The sequence below is a fragment of the Mustela erminea genome, chromosome 4 (assembly GCF_009829155.1).
Source record: "Mustela erminea isolate mMusErm1 chromosome 4, mMusErm1.Pri, whole genome shotgun sequence".
In the NCBI taxonomy this organism is placed as follows: Eukaryota; Metazoa; Chordata; class Mammalia; order Carnivora; family Mustelidae; genus Mustela; species Mustela erminea.
Window position 1 is genome coordinate 53,184,083 of NC_045617.1, and position 16,612 is coordinate 53,200,694.

A 16,612-nucleotide genomic window follows, 5' to 3' on the forward strand; every position below is an offset into this window, starting at 1 on the left:
CTTCTTTTGCTTACATGCCTGTCTGTCTGTATATCAATCTATCTCCTGAAGTACATTTGACCCTTGGATAACACGGGAGTTTATGGTGCTGATCCCCAGTGAAGTGTAACTTTTGACTTCCCCAAAACTTAACTACTAACAGCCTACGGTTGACTGGAAGCCTTACCAATTGCATAAACAGTCAATTAACACATACTTCATATGTTACAAGTATTATATATTGCATTCTTACAGTAAAGTAAGCTAGAGACAAGAAAATATTAAGAAAATCACAAGGAAGATAAAATACATTTATAGTACTATACTACATTTATTGAAAATAATCTGCATATAAATGGACCTGAACAGCTCAAACTTACATTGATCAAAGGTCAACTATACATCTCCCAGTAGTTTCTATCGAAAAAAATCCTTTGGTAACTTTCTTGAGGTGGACTACATGTATTCTGGGACTAGATCAAAGGAAGTGGGATGGAGAATATCATGATAAAATGTACAAATATTTTTATTCCCCTGCATTTAGTCTATGCTGTCCATTCGTATGTTTAGGTCTAGTACTGTTTAGGTCAGGTTTTTTGTTTTTTGTTTTCTTTTTTTGTTTGCCTTTTTCCTGGAATAATAAACCTTGGGTCTCTGGTAAGGGTGACTATGACATCTAATCTCTTTTGGTTTTCCTTTGACCTCTCTGACCATTCTACTTGGTCTCCCTTGTTGACTCCTTATTTTAGGCATAAAACCTAATGGTCACTGTTCCCCTCTTCTTTACCATTTACCTACACTACTTGCTCATTCTGGTCATTTTATGCACTCCTATGGCTTCAGTTATCACCCATATGTTGATGGCTACCAACCTTCTATCTCTAAATGCATATCCAACTTTGTACTGTGTATCTCCAACTTAACTTGTATAAAACCAATTCTCAACACTTCCTCCAACCCTCCTCTTCCCCTCCTCTTCCCCCTGTATCTCAGCAGAGGTTATCCTGATCCACCCAATCACCCAGGAAAGAAGCTTGGTAGTCATTTTAGGCTTCTCCTCCTCCCTCACCTGTCAAGTCAACTCATTGAGCAAGTCTCATAGTCGAACCCCTTAATGCTGAACCCACATCTCCATTTCCCTTGCTACTGACTGAGTGGAGGTTTTAGTTACTTCTCATCTGGATTAGTTCAATATGCCCCCTGACTGGTCTCATAATCTCAGCCTCAAAACTCTGATTCGTTTTTCATTTTGGTTTCCAAAGTTCAAGTTGATTGTGTCCCTCCTCTATCTGAGTACCTTCCAAAGTTTCCTCATTACCTACAGAACATAGCACCAACTCCTCCATATGGCCATTGAGGCTCTCTGTGACTGAGCTCTCTCCATCCCTGCTCTTTGAGCATCTCTCCCCTTCCCTTTTCCTTGCCTGGACTCCTAACCCCCATGTGGACTGAATGGCTTACATACCAGGCCAGGCCACATTTCCTTGACTTGTTCGCTTTGTCCCTTCTCCCTACTTTTCCTTCTGGTGGTTGTATTTGTCTCTGTTTAAAATTTCTTTTAAAAACCTTGCTTCTACTAGACAAGCCATTATTTCATAATCTAACCTGGGGTTTAAAGCTTGTGTGCTGCTGTAAAAAAAACTTGGCACTCACTGTAGAGAAAGAAAACCAGAAGTTGAAGGATGGTTCGATGCTGTAGAATAAAGAAATATTCTAACTTCTCACTTCCTCCCTTTGTCTGCAACTCAAACCTGTGAGAATGATGTGGAGGGTCCTGACAAATCATGTGTGGGAACATGGAAAAAAAGAGATGGTAAAATGAGAGGAAATTAATGTATTGCCATTCTGGATAGCATAAGTTTCACCTTTCCCATCAAATGTACTTAATATGAGATAAATGTACTTAATAGAGATAATCATTAATATGTGCAGAATAGCCAGGGATCCTGAACTGAGGAGATGTCACATGTCATGGCACATGTGGAAAGCTAAGGGGAACTGAGAGCTTTCTGTGACATACAAACATACCTGAATGAATTCTGAATAGCTCTTTCCTCACCCTCTCTAATTCCCCCAGAGGAACATGAAAGACACTTCTGGAGAGAGAAAATTTCAAGTCATTTTTCAGGCTCTTCAAGTTCTTGAAGGAACTTCTAAAATAGGTCAGGGGGCCCCTGGGTGGCTCAGTTGGCTAAATGTCTGACTCCTGATTTTGGCTCAAGTCAAGATCTCAAGGATCTCAGAGATTGAGCCCTGAATCGAACTTCATGCTCAGTGCAGAGTTTGCTTGAGATTCTTTGTCTCTGCAGCACCCCATCCACTCACACTCTCTCTCTCTCAAATAAATACAGTCTTTTTAAAAAAAAAAATAGGTCAGGAGATGCTCTTGTTTTAAAAAAAAACAAACAACAGGGGCACCTGGGTGGCTCAGTCATTAGGCATCTGCCTTTGGCTCGGGTCATGATCACACAGTCCTTGGATCTAGCCCCTCATCGGGCTCCCTGCTCAGCGGGAGAGTCTGCTTCTCCCTCTCTCACTTCCCCTGCTTGTGTTCCCTCTCTTGCCATCTCTCTTTCTCTCTCTCTGTCAAATAAATAAATAAATAACAACAACAACAAAAAACAAACCACACCGCCAAAAAGCAGGATTCAGATTAAAGATCAATAGTAAGGTGACTATCCAGAGAAAGTAGATTGCTGAACAATGGCCTAGTTCTACCTAAGCTAGAACTGAAAACCAGGAGACCAGAGTAAGGTGTGAAAACTTTGGCAAATTGCCTTACTTTGGCTTATAGTTTAGCATTTAGTTGTAACCTTTTATGATTCTGGCATTCCTCCTTATATTCAGATGATAGGCTTCACCACCAAGCAAGCAACCTAAAACATTCTACCGTAACACTTTCCCTAAGACTAATAAATAATAGCTTATCTGGTAAATGTAATTTTGTCCTCTCTACATGTGATAATATTGTGATGCGTGATGGTCAGAATTGCAAAATCAAAGGCTGGTTAGAGCTGAACCAGACTTTAGAGGTCAAGAAGATGATTATCTCTACTATTAAAGATGAAAACAAAAGACCAAGAACAAAACAGGAGAACCCCAAGGCTTGGAGATGTCTAACCATCTTACTAATGATGATGCCAGGTTTTCTGTATATGATTCATTATTTCATGTGATGAAACCACCTCAGGTGAGCGAAGGACGTATTCATATATAGAATAAAATACCCACACGCACTGGGCCAGAATAATACTGCCAAAGGATTTTGAGATATTAAGATATCTACATGGAAACTATATGTGTCAAAGTTTTCATAACAGCACTTTGCTGAATATTGTTGTCCTTATCTAAAAAGCATCAGGCCAGGCGCTTCCCAACTTTCACATACAATGTTACTTTCCATGTGATTCTGTGGCCAGCCATAAACTGAGATCAACCCTAGGCAATTAGCATCTGTGTCCAAAGAGTAGATCCCAAGCATTCTTGACTCAAATACTTAACTATTTTTCCACCGTTGAATTCCTATTTATAGTTAATGTCATATGTGGGATAATTGGTTCCAATTTGATTGTATCTGGAAACAGTAAACTATTTGAGAGATAAGGATTAGCTTGCCTAAAAAAGTAGTTCCCAGTCAGAACTGATTATTGGCAATTCCTGCAACGTGGAGAAGTAAGGGGATGATCTGTGCAGATGATGGAGTGGGAAATGTTTTGGAAGGAAGCAAATAAACTATTAGAAGGTTGAGAAACCCCAAGAGAGTGTATATCATCTGGTTCAAAAGTTTCCTGAAGCAAATGACAGAACTGATTAGCGGAAGTATTTTTAATTAGCTGAGCTGAATCCAAAAGAGGGAATACAAGTCCAAGTCAACAGAGGAAGTTTATTGGACTTCCTATTTAAAACAGATGTTTTATCAGGACTCTGATTAATTTCTGAATGTGATAATAACAGGACTGAATACCGAAGCAGTTTATTCAAATGAGAACCTTAAAAGTACACAATACCTAGGCATTCCTACTTCTTTCTAAAAGGTCTAGGACATTTTTACAGGTGAATAAATCACTCTGTGGGTAATATAGTAAAGCAGGGGTTTAGTAGCTAGTGGAGAGGAAAAACAGTACAGCACTAAGCCTGTTCATTGCCTCTCAGGCAGAGCCCATGGGGAGTAGGGAGCCACGGACCATGGGAAGCAGGTCATAAGCCAGCCAAACTGATGTAAAATCCAAGAGGAAATGTTTTCTGTGGTAATTTGGCATGCAGTTTCCTGTGGATGAAGCAGCCCTCCTTTGCAGAGGCAAAATCCTACTATAAATTGATCTTCGACTCTCTTAGTCTCTGGTGTGTGACCCTAAAGGCTATTAAAGCGGTCTTGTCTCATTTACTAGAATAGATTTTTACAATTCAGAGCTCAAGTGTCCCCTTGCAGAGAGTTTGGCATATAAACATATAAACATATGTATTGCTTGGGAGGAAGGCACTGACTTTCCAGGGAGTACATCTTTCCTACTCCACAGGCAAGGAGCCCTCCTGAGAGGAATCAGACTTGCAATTTGTTGCCATGTTGCCACACTCTAGCACTTGAGAGTCTCCCCCAAATTTCTCCCCAAATCCCAGCTTGCATATACAACACTGGATCTCAAGTCATCTGGCTGGCCAGTAGTTTTGGGTTACCACCCAAGGAGGATGAAAGAGCAAGGTCAGAAGTCAAGTATAATTAGGAACTGATAAGATGATAAATTTCCTTTCTGTGGACCATTATCTAATAGCTGGTTACTAAAAGAATGAATTCAGGGGCACCTGGGTGGCTCAGTGGGTTAAAGCCTCTGCTTTTGGCTCAGGTCATGGTCCCAGGGTCCTGGGATCGAGCCCCGCATTGGGCTCTCTGCTCAGCAGGGAGCCTGCTTCCCTTCCTCTCTCTGCCTGCCTCTCTGCCTACTTGTGATCTGTCAAATAAATAAATAAAATCTTTAAAAATAAATAAATAAAGGAATGAATTCATATTATTGTGAAACATCATTTCACAATAATGTAATAATCCCAAATGATTAATGTGTTACCCAAAGTTTCTTCAGGAGAAAATATTGAGATAACATTTTGAGAGGAACATATAGAGGAAAGTGTAAGTATTTTTGTTAAACTGTTAATGTCAAAAATACATTAAAAATCCAATGTCCCTGTGTGTGTATGCTGATTAAGATTTAGAGTTTTCTTCCTTCTTCCAATTAGGAAAAAAGAAATGATGTTCTTAAATGTTTGCAGTTAGACGGCCCTAAACTTAAGTGCTTTGCTCTTTTGAGTTTGTTGATAGAGGTGGAAATAAAAATGGGCTTTGTTCTCAACCTGCCTGTTATATATGCTACAAATTACTAATGTCAGAAAAATAGTAATTGTAAAAAGAGAAAAGTTTTATACAGAATTACACCCGATTTTACTCAGGTCACTTTAGGGGACCCACATGACCTATATTTGGGTCTTACTCTGAGATGAAATGAAGACAGAGTAAGAAAAGGAGTAAGATTTGCTCACTGACTTTGGAACTTCAGTAAAATTTATAACATTCTTTTATTGTATTAAACCATTAAAAAAAATGCCAGGGAAAAACTTGGAAACTCTGCCCTTTAAAAAACCCCCAAAAAACAAAAAAAAAAAAAACAAAAACTTAACTAATGTCATAATCCCTGAAGCATTTTATTTTATTTTATTTTATTTGCCAGCAACCAAGGACTCTGTATGCATCGGATAGTTTTGCTGTGTAATGAGTCACCTCAAAATCTAATAACTTGCAGCAACATTTTTTATCTCTCATAATTTTGTGTATTGGAAGGGAGATTCTTTTCTGACTCAGTTTTCAGATTTGGGGAAAACATAGATAATAAACAAGCATAGATTTAATAAATATGTTTAGTAAGTTTCAATTAAAGTAGATCTTCTATCATATAGATCTTTTCTGTCTCTGGAAATGAGATGAACTATGTCTCCATGTATATAAAACAAAATAACTTAGGTTTAATTGTATTCCTTTAAATAAAGTTTATGTATATAAATATGAAACCCTCTTTTTTTTTTTTAAGATTTATTTATTTGAGAGAGAGAGAGAGAGTGCACAAAGGGAGAGAGGGAGGGAGAAGCAGACTTCCCGCCTGATGCAGGGCTCTATCCGAGGACCCTGGTATCATGACAGGAGCTGACGGCAGACGCTTAACCAACTGAGCCACCTAGGCACCCCTGAAATACCCTCTTTTATTATTAAAGTAGAATAAAATAAGCTATTAACATTGACAAGTATTTTTCAGACAATCTTCTTAACAATGCAATCTGATTAGGGGCATGTGGGTGGCTCGGTGGGTTAAGCATCTGACTTCAACTCAGGTCATGATCTCAGGGTCCTGGAATCCAGCCCTCAGTCGGGCTCTGGGCTCAGAATCTGTACCTCTCCCTCTGCCCCTCGGCCAGCTTGTGCTCTCTCTCTCAAATTAATAGACCTTTATAATCAGATAATGCAATCTGATTAATAGCATTTATATATACACACATATATGTATATATGTACCATGTAGGATTCCAAATTTGCTAATTTAAATATAATAATAATAATAAAATGAATAGTTCACAAGATACTGTTTCTTCTATGTATGGCCCCAAATACTGAAAATTCTGAATTCTGAAAATTCTAATTCTGAAAAGCTATCATGATTATGAAGATTGCAAACATGTTCAGATTAAGGCAACTCTAGGAATTGAGAGATTTGCACACTCAAGGTGAGAGTAGTAACACAAAATGTTAGCATTGCAAGGCACTTCAGACATGATCTGTAAAACCCTCACTTTGTGGTGAGGAAACAAATGCATGCCCATTCTGAATTACATCTAGGGTAAGAACAATTCTGAATTTCACTCTTTTTTTTTTTTTTTTTCAGTAGCCAACACAACTCTGAGATCCGGAGTCAGACAATTAACCCAGGCACCCAGGCACCCCAGGAATTTATTCTTTCAAATTTTAGTTCTCTATGCTTTCTTAAGGGAGGAAAATGGGGAAGATACTTGAATTCTATTAGGAAGACTTGAGATCCATGTCTTTTGATTCTTTGAAAACTATTAATGAAAAAGAATTTTTTTTAAGATTTTATTTATTTATTTGACAGAGATCACAAGTAGGCAGAGAGGCAGGCAGAGAGAAAGAGAGAGGAGGAAGTGGGCTCCCTGCTGAGCAGAGAGCCCAATGTGGGGCTCCACCCCAGGACCCTGAGATCATGACCTGAGCTGACAGCAGAGGCTTAATCCACTGAGCCACCCAGGTGCCCCTATTAATGAAATTTTAAAAAGAAAGTGTTGAGTGGGAAACGGCATTTGAATCTTAGATCCTGATTTTTAACTAAAAAATATTTTAACTTGTGTCTTTAGTTTTTGCCTGAAGATTTTGATATATTTTTAGGCATTGAAAAAATTTAAGAGCTCTTACAATTTTCCAATGAGAAAAATGAGACGATCTTTAAGGGTTTGTATTATTGTCAAAAATCATGTTTGTTGCCGGGGGTAGGGGGGTAGGGAGAGGGTGGTGGGGTTATGGATATTGGGGAAGGTATGTGCTATGATGAGTGCTGTGAAGTGTGTAAACCTGGCGATTCACAGACCTGTACTCCTGGGGCTAATGATACATTATATTTTAATTAAAAAATAAAAAATTTAAATTAAAAAAAATCATATGTCTTAGAAGCATTACAAAGTCTTCATAGCTAAGTTTTGTTAAGTATATAAAACCTTCATGTATTTCATTTTACTTTGCTTTGCTGTTTTATCCCAAATCCAAATCAAAATGTCGAGAGAAGGAATGGAAATATCGCCACCTACTGGTCAGTATGAATTGAAGTAAAGTTAATAAAACCAAATTAAGAAAACTTTGACAAATGATCATCCACTGTACATAATTAGCACAAATCTATAGGTCTGTGACAGAATACGCTTTAATCAACGTTTATCTAGATGTTAACTACTTAAGTAAAGATAAAATGTAAATATTAATTACTTGAAATTAAAGTGAAAATAATAGGCAGAAATTTCCTCACATTATTGATAAACCCTGACATTAGCTTCTACACTTACAACACTGCCACATATTGTCAGGGAGGTAATACATTTTTCAGGTAAAGAAACTATTTAAAGCTTAGTTTTTTCTTTGCTCTGTTCTTTATAATTTCAACAATGGTAGGACTCTTTCTCATTTTGAGCACTTATATATTTCCATGCCTAGCACAGTGATGGGCATGTAGGACAGCCTCAGCAAGCAGTCCTTGATTGAAAGAATGAAAAAAAAATGATATATTTTCATGAAAGCATAAAGGGTAGGGTAACAGCAAAATCAATCAAATAAATACAAATATCACACACCCATAACAACATAGCTGGTACTATCTCAATCTATTTCCTTCCTTTCCTTTTTTTTTTTTTTTTTTACTTTTATAATAATGAATTTAGATTTAAAAGCATATACATAAGGGGCACCGGGGTGGCTCAGTCAGTTAAGCGTCTGCCTTGGGCTCAGGTCATGATCGCATGGTTCTGGTATCCAGTCCCACCTTGGGCTCCCTGCTCAGCATGGAAACTGCATCTCCCCACTCCTCTGTCCCTCCATCCTGTTTGTGCTCTCTCTCTTACTCTACCTCAAATAATTAATAAAATCTTTTTTAAAAGGCATATATATAATTTTGCAAGCAGCAGCAGCTCAAGACAAATGTAAATCATGTTTAGTGTCTTCTAAAGACTAATGAATATTTCCTTATTAAAACTCAAATCCACAAACATAAAAAAAGAAATTAAAAACATGTGAATATTGCTCAGATTAAAAAGAGTGTGTCTGGAAGAATAGAGTTACTTCTAGAAAATATTCTGATTTCCCAGTATAGGGCTTATATGTAGTAATTAATGTCTTCGTGTTCAGTTATTTCCTTGGGTAAAATCCACCTAATATTATTAGAATATTAAACATAGTGCCTAAAAGACTTTAAGAATTTTGGAGATAAAACACATATGCCAATATAAAGAAATTACCCAAGAACAGTCAAGAACTGCAGGGGAAGCTATTGGGCTCATGTACCTGTTTTTGTTTGTTTTGTTGCTTAACATCTACAGTCTTTTATTGAAATGATGTGGTGTTGATCCTCACATAAACTACTGACTTTTCAGTTTAATTGAAAATGCTGTATCTTTCTTTTCTTTATAGAAAGTATCGTCATTCACCAGTTACGTATGAACTCCAGATGAAATGGTAAACCAAGCACATACTGGGTGTGTGTACTTCCTCTGAAACCTTGTTGAATGAGTAGTATTTCTACAGCCCTCCATCATCACTAAGGTCCTCCATGCTACTGATCACTACTGGAAATAATTTTCTACTTCCAGTGATTTTTTTTTTGAGGATATAATAATGTTAAAAGCTGAAAATGGCATTGCTGATAATATAAAACTAGGTGGCAAGAGCAATTCAATTTTTGTGTCAAAATAAATTTCTCTTCCTTTTGCAAAGCTTTCAGGTCCATGGGCACATGCTATGTAATTTATTTTTATAATACACTTTGTAATGTGATTTTTTCCTAAAGTGTTTCCTTTTTCGTAGTCTATGGCACATATATCTGTAGAGGACACTGTCAGTTCTTCCAACTATCGGTACTGGTGCATTCAAAACCGGAACCTATCATTACTCTCCTTCATCACCATTTTATTTCTGAAGGAAAAGAAAGCACAACACTCTACATATTTCCCAGGGTAAATTCAAGAGATAAAACAGAAGCAAGAGATTCCAGAAGAGGTATTATTATTGCTTGTACAATACTGTGATTCTGATCATGGTTCAACAGTAATAAATAGCATTAATTGAAGAGTTTAATTTTAAATACGTAAAACCAGTTTTAAATACGTAAAGCCTATCGATTGTTCTGTGCCAAAACCCCTGGATAAATTGAATTCCATATGGAACAAATTATAAAAGGAGATATATAAGTTTAACTAGTAAGGTTTATGGGAATAGCTTGACTGAGAGTTCAATTACATTTTTGTGTGCGTTATTTGCTTATATGTACAGGACTTATAATAAGGACTGTGATATCAAGATATTTCTTACAATCTGCTCAAATGAAAGCCCAAAAAATAAAACTGACCTAGGTAATATCTGCATCTTTAAAAAAAAAAAAGGTAAGAGATATCCCATGATAGATAACATTTTTTTTTCCTTGATAGACAGGATTTGGATAGATTTTCATAATAGCATGCAGGTTACAGAATATATTCTTTAAAGATAAAAGCACAATATGCATTACTCAAATCTCAATGTCAGAGCTGCTGTTGAATTTAAGTTTATATGAAAATGTGCATCTGAAGTCTACTTGAAACCCTAATAATACAGGTTTTTTTAAAAAAAAACTTTGCTATTGTGAACATGTTTTCAATAAGGTCTTTATAAAGATAACTTTAAAGATAAATGAAGAGTTGATGTGTCAGTTTCTGAATGCAGAAATCATATATGATGGAACTTTACCGAGATTAAAGAAAATGCTTCTGAGTGTCCCACGGATAACCGAAAACCATGCAAGTAACAGTGTTGGCCCATTTCTCCAGTTGACAGCTTGTATCCAGGTTACAAACCCATAGAGGCAAGTCCACACCGAGTCTCTGGAATAGAAAAATTAATTGGATACCCTCCCCTATGTAACTTTGGAAGGTTGTAAGTTATACTTTATAGAATTAGCAGTCATATTTGGTAAATATTATAAATTAAATAACTATATTTTATGGCAAATTAGTTTGATTTTTGTAAGAAATGCTACAGTAGGCTTGTCCTAGCTTGAATGATAGCCAATGTATCACATATCCTTCAGGGCTTTTGATTAATGATTAAGAAAACTAGAGTGTGTATGTGTGAAGATTTAAAAAGTTGTTGCTATGAGTTTTGTTTTCTGAAAATGTTTCTGAACTGTAACGACATTTCAAGTAGAAAAGGGTTTTTATCTTGTATTGTTATCTTTTTTTGACACACAGTTAAGTTCCCTATTTGCCAGCGGTTATACTTCTGATGGCAAAATATTCTGATATATCAAAAATAGGCATTTGAAGCGAATAGCTTTTTCTCAACTTGTGGGAATTTCATTACATGAATAGTGAAAAGGCTAGAGGATAAGACTTTACTTCTTGATTTTAAGATATTATAAGTGATTTATGTCTATGTGGATCTTAAGTTTTTATTTCTCTTGAATTTATAATGGAATTTGGTACTTGCAACGTAGAGTAAGGATGGTGGTGCAATCTGAGGCACTTAGATGGATGCTGGGCTTTTTCTCTTCATGCTGGGATTAAGTCCTCTGTTTAAACTCAAATGGAATCCGAGCGACAGAGGAGTAAAATTAATAAAGAATAAAACATTGTTTTGAAAGAAAAGAATGTTAAAAATGAACAGAAAAGTGAAAATACCAGGTAGCTGTATCCTTATCCAATGAATAAACAAACAAGATCATAAATAGTCCTATCCCAGTATCCACATCCAATTAAAGAAACTGCCTCCATGTGCAATCCTGGTACCATCCTAGACTCACATAATTTCTGTACCTCTTATTGTAAGTAAAATCTCCAATCATCACTCTGAAAGGGAATCAGTTTTGAATGGAATAATTCTATTTTCTGAAATGATTCCAGTTTAAGGTACAACAATTGAACAATCCATTATTTACCCCTTTCTTTTTGATAAGAGAGTATTTTTTTGAGGTACCTTCTGCAGAGATGTCTTTCAAGGATTTCATAAAATTTCAAGGTTTGATGAAGATAGTGGATACATTTTCCAGATGTTAGATGCCTAGAATGTTCACAAAATGTGAAGAATTGATTGTCTCTTAGAAAAACCAAACAAAAAATTTCATGATGGAATATCTAGCTTAAGCATTAGAAAAAGACACCGGCACTACTGAAATAATTCACAAATTGTAAAAATCAGTGGCAGAGCAAGAGTAAATGTTGGATCAGACAATGTAATATGTTTATGTCCTTTCTCTTTATGTTGTGGTTGAATTTCCTGGAAATGAAGAAAAAACTTAGCAAAAGTTGGACATATTCATGAATTTGATGAGCAACAGTTCTAAAAATGACAAAAATGCAAAAGGGAAGTTAAGAAAAAAGAGTAACACAACTGGTACCTGAAGCATATATCCCCCTTTGGACTCCCGTGCTATCCCCCTGCTAAAAATATTAATGAGAAGGCAAAGAGGAAAAACAATAAAAGTTATTGTGGTATATTCATAAATATTGGGGAGAATTTAATGGAACTAACTTTTTGCTTAGTGAACACTAATATTTTATTGTCTTAAATTTTCAACATCTACTCCGTAACTACATATTAACAACTGTGTTTGTTACATGGGGAAAATGCAAAATGCTGTAGATTAGTAAGTCTGAATAGAAATATTTATTGGTGCCATTTTATAATGCATTTATTTTGGGGTGTTATTTTCTCATTAATGTTATCTGGGTAATTTTACCTTAACATTCATAGATTTTGTTATTTTTAACAGTGCAGATTGTATCTATTTACATTTTGTTTAAAAAACATTAGATGTCAGCTTCTCCAAAATAAGAGGCTTACAGTGTGATAGAGATACTCTTAAAAGTCTTGCAGTTGAAAGGATTTTCAAAAGCAAAAGTGTGCATTGAAAAATTTTGGAGTTACATTGTATTTTCACAGCATTCTCAATTTTGTCTCCTTTAAGTTTTATTAAGTACATGAGAAGTTTATTATTTTTCACTACAGCCAAGTGAATTTATGGGTATCTACTTGTCTTTTGTATGAACGTAATACCTTGCTTTCAGTTCTTCACAGGTTATTGAAATTATTTAGCCAATTAAGACATTCTCTTTGTGTTATTTCCAAAGTCAACCATGTTTATCAAAATCTCGCTATAGTGAGAAAAATAACAATTGTGATATACAAACATTGTGCAATATTCTTCAAGTTGGAACATAATATTCATAAAATTAAAATCATTTAAAATGAGTATGCAATCTTCACCTTTTTATTCAAAATTGTTTGTTTTAAAATAGTTTTCACTTCTGCCTTTCATACAATCTTAAAAATACAGGTTTTTTTTGTTTGTTTTTTTTTTTTTTTTTACTGTGAATAAGCAGAAATGTTACAGCAGGTCTGCTGAAATGGGGGATACTTTTCCTCTGAGGTGCAGCATAGTCTGATTCTTTAGTAAGATGAACACTGCTACACAGCAAGTGCTGGGACTGGTTATAGGGTTTCCCTCAGCCCTCTATCTTCACCAAATCCATTGTCAGTCAATATTCAGGTATTACTTTACTGTGTTCTGCTGTCAATCTAAAGGTAGGTTATTGAGTGGAACAAATCCTCCTGAGGTTTTGCCAACAGGCCACAGCCCCACTTCTAGAGAGGGAGTTGGGTCATGCTTTCAGCCAAGTGGGATGGGGGTGACAGCAGGGCTATTCTCTGACCCCTTTTATCAGGTTTTTAACAGGTGGTCTATAGCCAATCCCTAATTATCTTTGCCTTATTTGGGACTAAAGGAATGGCTTTTTCCTGTTTATTGTTTAAATATCTGCATATCAAAAAAGCAAGCAAGCACGGTGTCTAAACAAAGATGCTTTCTACAGGGGGGTTGCAGATGTTAGGGGTCTGGCCCACAAGGCTATTCTGAGGCATCTTTTATGGAGGAGCAAAGCCCCTTGGGTGCACATGGTTTAAGAGCACTGGCCAAAAGTCATTGTTTATTTCATGACTTCCCAGGAGAAGAAAGGTCTCAGCCTTTCTATATTTGCTCAAATGCATTTGTTCCCTTGAGCCCTGGGCTAGAGTCACTTTTAATGAGCACCAGGCTATTTCCATGTGCAGAGAAACTGCAGCAAGTTCCCTGGGCTCCACACATGTTGGTACTAGGGGCTTTGCACCATACTGGTGTTCTTCATCCTTTTTTTTCCTTGAATGTCATTAAAATTTACTTTTGAAATTTTGTGGTTGATGCTATCCCAAGGAACCTATAAAAGTTGCTAAACTTTGAGGCCTCCAACCGAGGCAACCCTCACTGACTGCATGGTTCCAGGCATAGTGACCAGCCCACAGGAAATGGCTGGAACCCAGTGCCCCGGAGTTCCCAAATCACTTTTTTTTTTTTTTAATTTTTTAAGCTAACCAGTTCTCCTTTCATTTCCACTGGCATTTTTTGCAGCATTTCTTTCAGAGGTAAGTGTCTCTAAGGAGAATTATTTTTTTCTTTCTCTTCAGGAGTCTCTTTTCCCATTCTGGCTATAATGATTAGCATTAGTGTATAAAGTTGTCTCTCCAGTTTGACTGTAAGCTTCCTGAAGAGGGGACTTGCATATTCCTCAGAGTGAATACAGGATCCTGGATAAATGTTTGAAAACGGCAATGTAATTCCTTCTAGGGAGAGGCCCTTTTCCACTCTTCTAGCTGCTGTATCTCCTTTCCTCCAATCTTCACAGACTTCTTCCACAACCATAATCATGTTTTTCATTTTTTACTTTTCTGGCTTGGAGGGTACATTTCTTTCTCCTCTTTGACAGCAAGACATATGTTTAGTCCAAGTGGCAGGGTGTTTTGTGGGCACCCAATTACCGACTCCTAACCCCAAAGGCTGCTCCTCTAGAAGTACCTCAGCAAGGGTATTCAATGGCAGCTCTTCCTTACCAAATTGTTCTGGCTGCCGATCCTTCCCTTGTAGAAACCTCTGTGCCCACTGAAGATTTTAGATGCAGAGTATCTGGATCAAACAAGAAAATTCTCAAGAATCATCCACCTTAAGGAAAGACAGCTCTCTGCAAAGAGAGGTCCCTCACCAGACTACTAGATGGCCTATGCCATTTTAACAAGAAAAGTGTGTTCAGTCATTTTCAATTCACAAAGAAGCCAAGCATTTGTTTCCACATGCAGTATTGTAGCAAGTAGACAAGTGGAACAAATGGACTGTATAAGCTAACTCTCAAGAATGGGGAATATCAGAGATCTTGGTTTAAAGGGAAACAACCCAAGATCTTGAGAAAAGGAACATGATCAGCTAGGGTATGGAGTCTTGTGAATCAATAATGAGTGTTTATATGGTTCAACTTTCTCTGTTCTTTTATTTTTGATCCTATTCTTTCCTGCTTGGAGAATCATAATATCACTCAGACCTTAGGACCCATTTCCTCACAGTTTAGTTTTTTTTTAAGATTTTATTTATTTATTTGACAGACAGAGATCACAATTAGGCAGAGAGGCAGGCAGAGAGAGAGGAAGGGAAGCAGGCTCTCTGCTCAGCAGAGAGCCCGATGCGGGGCTCGATCTCAGGACCCTGGGATCATGACCTGAGCCGAAGGCAGAGGCTTTAACCCACTGAGCCACCCAGGCGCCCCACAGTTTAGTTTTTGACATCATAAAGAAGATGAGGTGTGGCATATCCTATAAACCCTTGTGTACACATCTTATATGGCACTGACCTCATTATATTTCAATTGTTTGTTGGCAAGTTGTCTCTTCCACTAAAATGGGAGTTGAGAGTAGGTCTGGTTAGTTCAACAAGATATGCTGAATGTCTTTAAGACCTTGGCATTTTTCCAAGTGTTTAAATATAGAGACCCATAAAAACAGTCTCTGACCCTGAGAAGCTTTCTCTAGTAGAAAAGACAGACATAAGCATATTTCTCTATTACGGTAAGTGCAAGGATAGAGGTATGTATAAGTTGACACGAACTCAGAGAAACTCTTAGCACAGCCTGAGGGACAAAAAAAGTTTCCTCAAATTCGCTACTGTCTTGCATCTTGAAGAATGAGTAGGAATTAGCAAGGCAGTTTCAGCAGAGTAGGATCTGAATTAGGGGAGCAGTAGGTTGGACGGGTTAGGAATTGAAGGCAGTGAGTGTAGATTATTTTTCTCAGAAAATTCAGTGAAAATAAAAATGTTGTGGAAGAGTTTGCTGAACCCCTACTTTGTCCCTCACCATGCACTGGTCAGAGGGAAGTCTAGGTGGTCATGGTTATTTGTTGTCATAAACATTTAGTTCCACTGACCAGAAGAAAAAAAAAAAATGTTTCCTTTATCAGGCTCAGTAGAAGTTGACTTTCATGTTTAAGTTCATTTTGTGAAAGTCATCCTTCAAGAATACGTTAGAGCTATTTTAAAGAAATAACAACTTGATAGGTATTAGTGACCCAAGTGTTTAAAAAAAACCCAAATAATTATGGAATGCCTGCCACAGCCTTCCCCTCCCCTCAGATTTCCCATATTTTAAAACTTGAACATAAAAATATATATCCAAAAATAGTCCAAATGTGATTATAAATGGTTAAACATGTAAAAAAAAATTTTAAAGTAGGCTCCGTGCCCAGCTTGGAGCCCAGTGTGAAGCTTAAACTCATGACCTCATGACCCAGAGATAAGACCTAAGCTGAGATCAAGAGTCAGATACTTAACTGACTGAGCCACACATGAACCCCTGGTTAAACATTTTTAAAGATCTACTTTCCCGTAAGTCTCTTTCTTCCTCTGCCTGTCCCCTTTAAAAAATAATTTCACTATCTACATATAATAGATGTCAGTTCGCTGTCAACTTAGAGATGGCAACATCCTATTTGAAGGAAAGA

The 16,612-nt window shown here is 36.9% G+C and overlaps 1 protein-coding gene across 1 annotated transcript in view; it reads left to right on the forward strand.

The window, feature by feature from the left end:
• FILIP1 (filamin A interacting protein 1) overlaps positions 1-13,017 on the forward strand; it is a 273,938-nt gene extending 260,921 nt beyond the window's left edge. Inside the window, exon 9 of the mRNA XM_032339244.1 lies at positions 9,200-13,017. Coding sequence (XP_032195135.1) covers positions 9,200-9,240 — 41 coding nt within the window. The 3' untranslated portion in view covers positions 9,241-13,017. The remainder of the gene's footprint in view (positions 1-9,199) is intronic.
• The last annotated feature ends 3,595 nt before the right edge of the window (positions 13,018-16,612 follow it).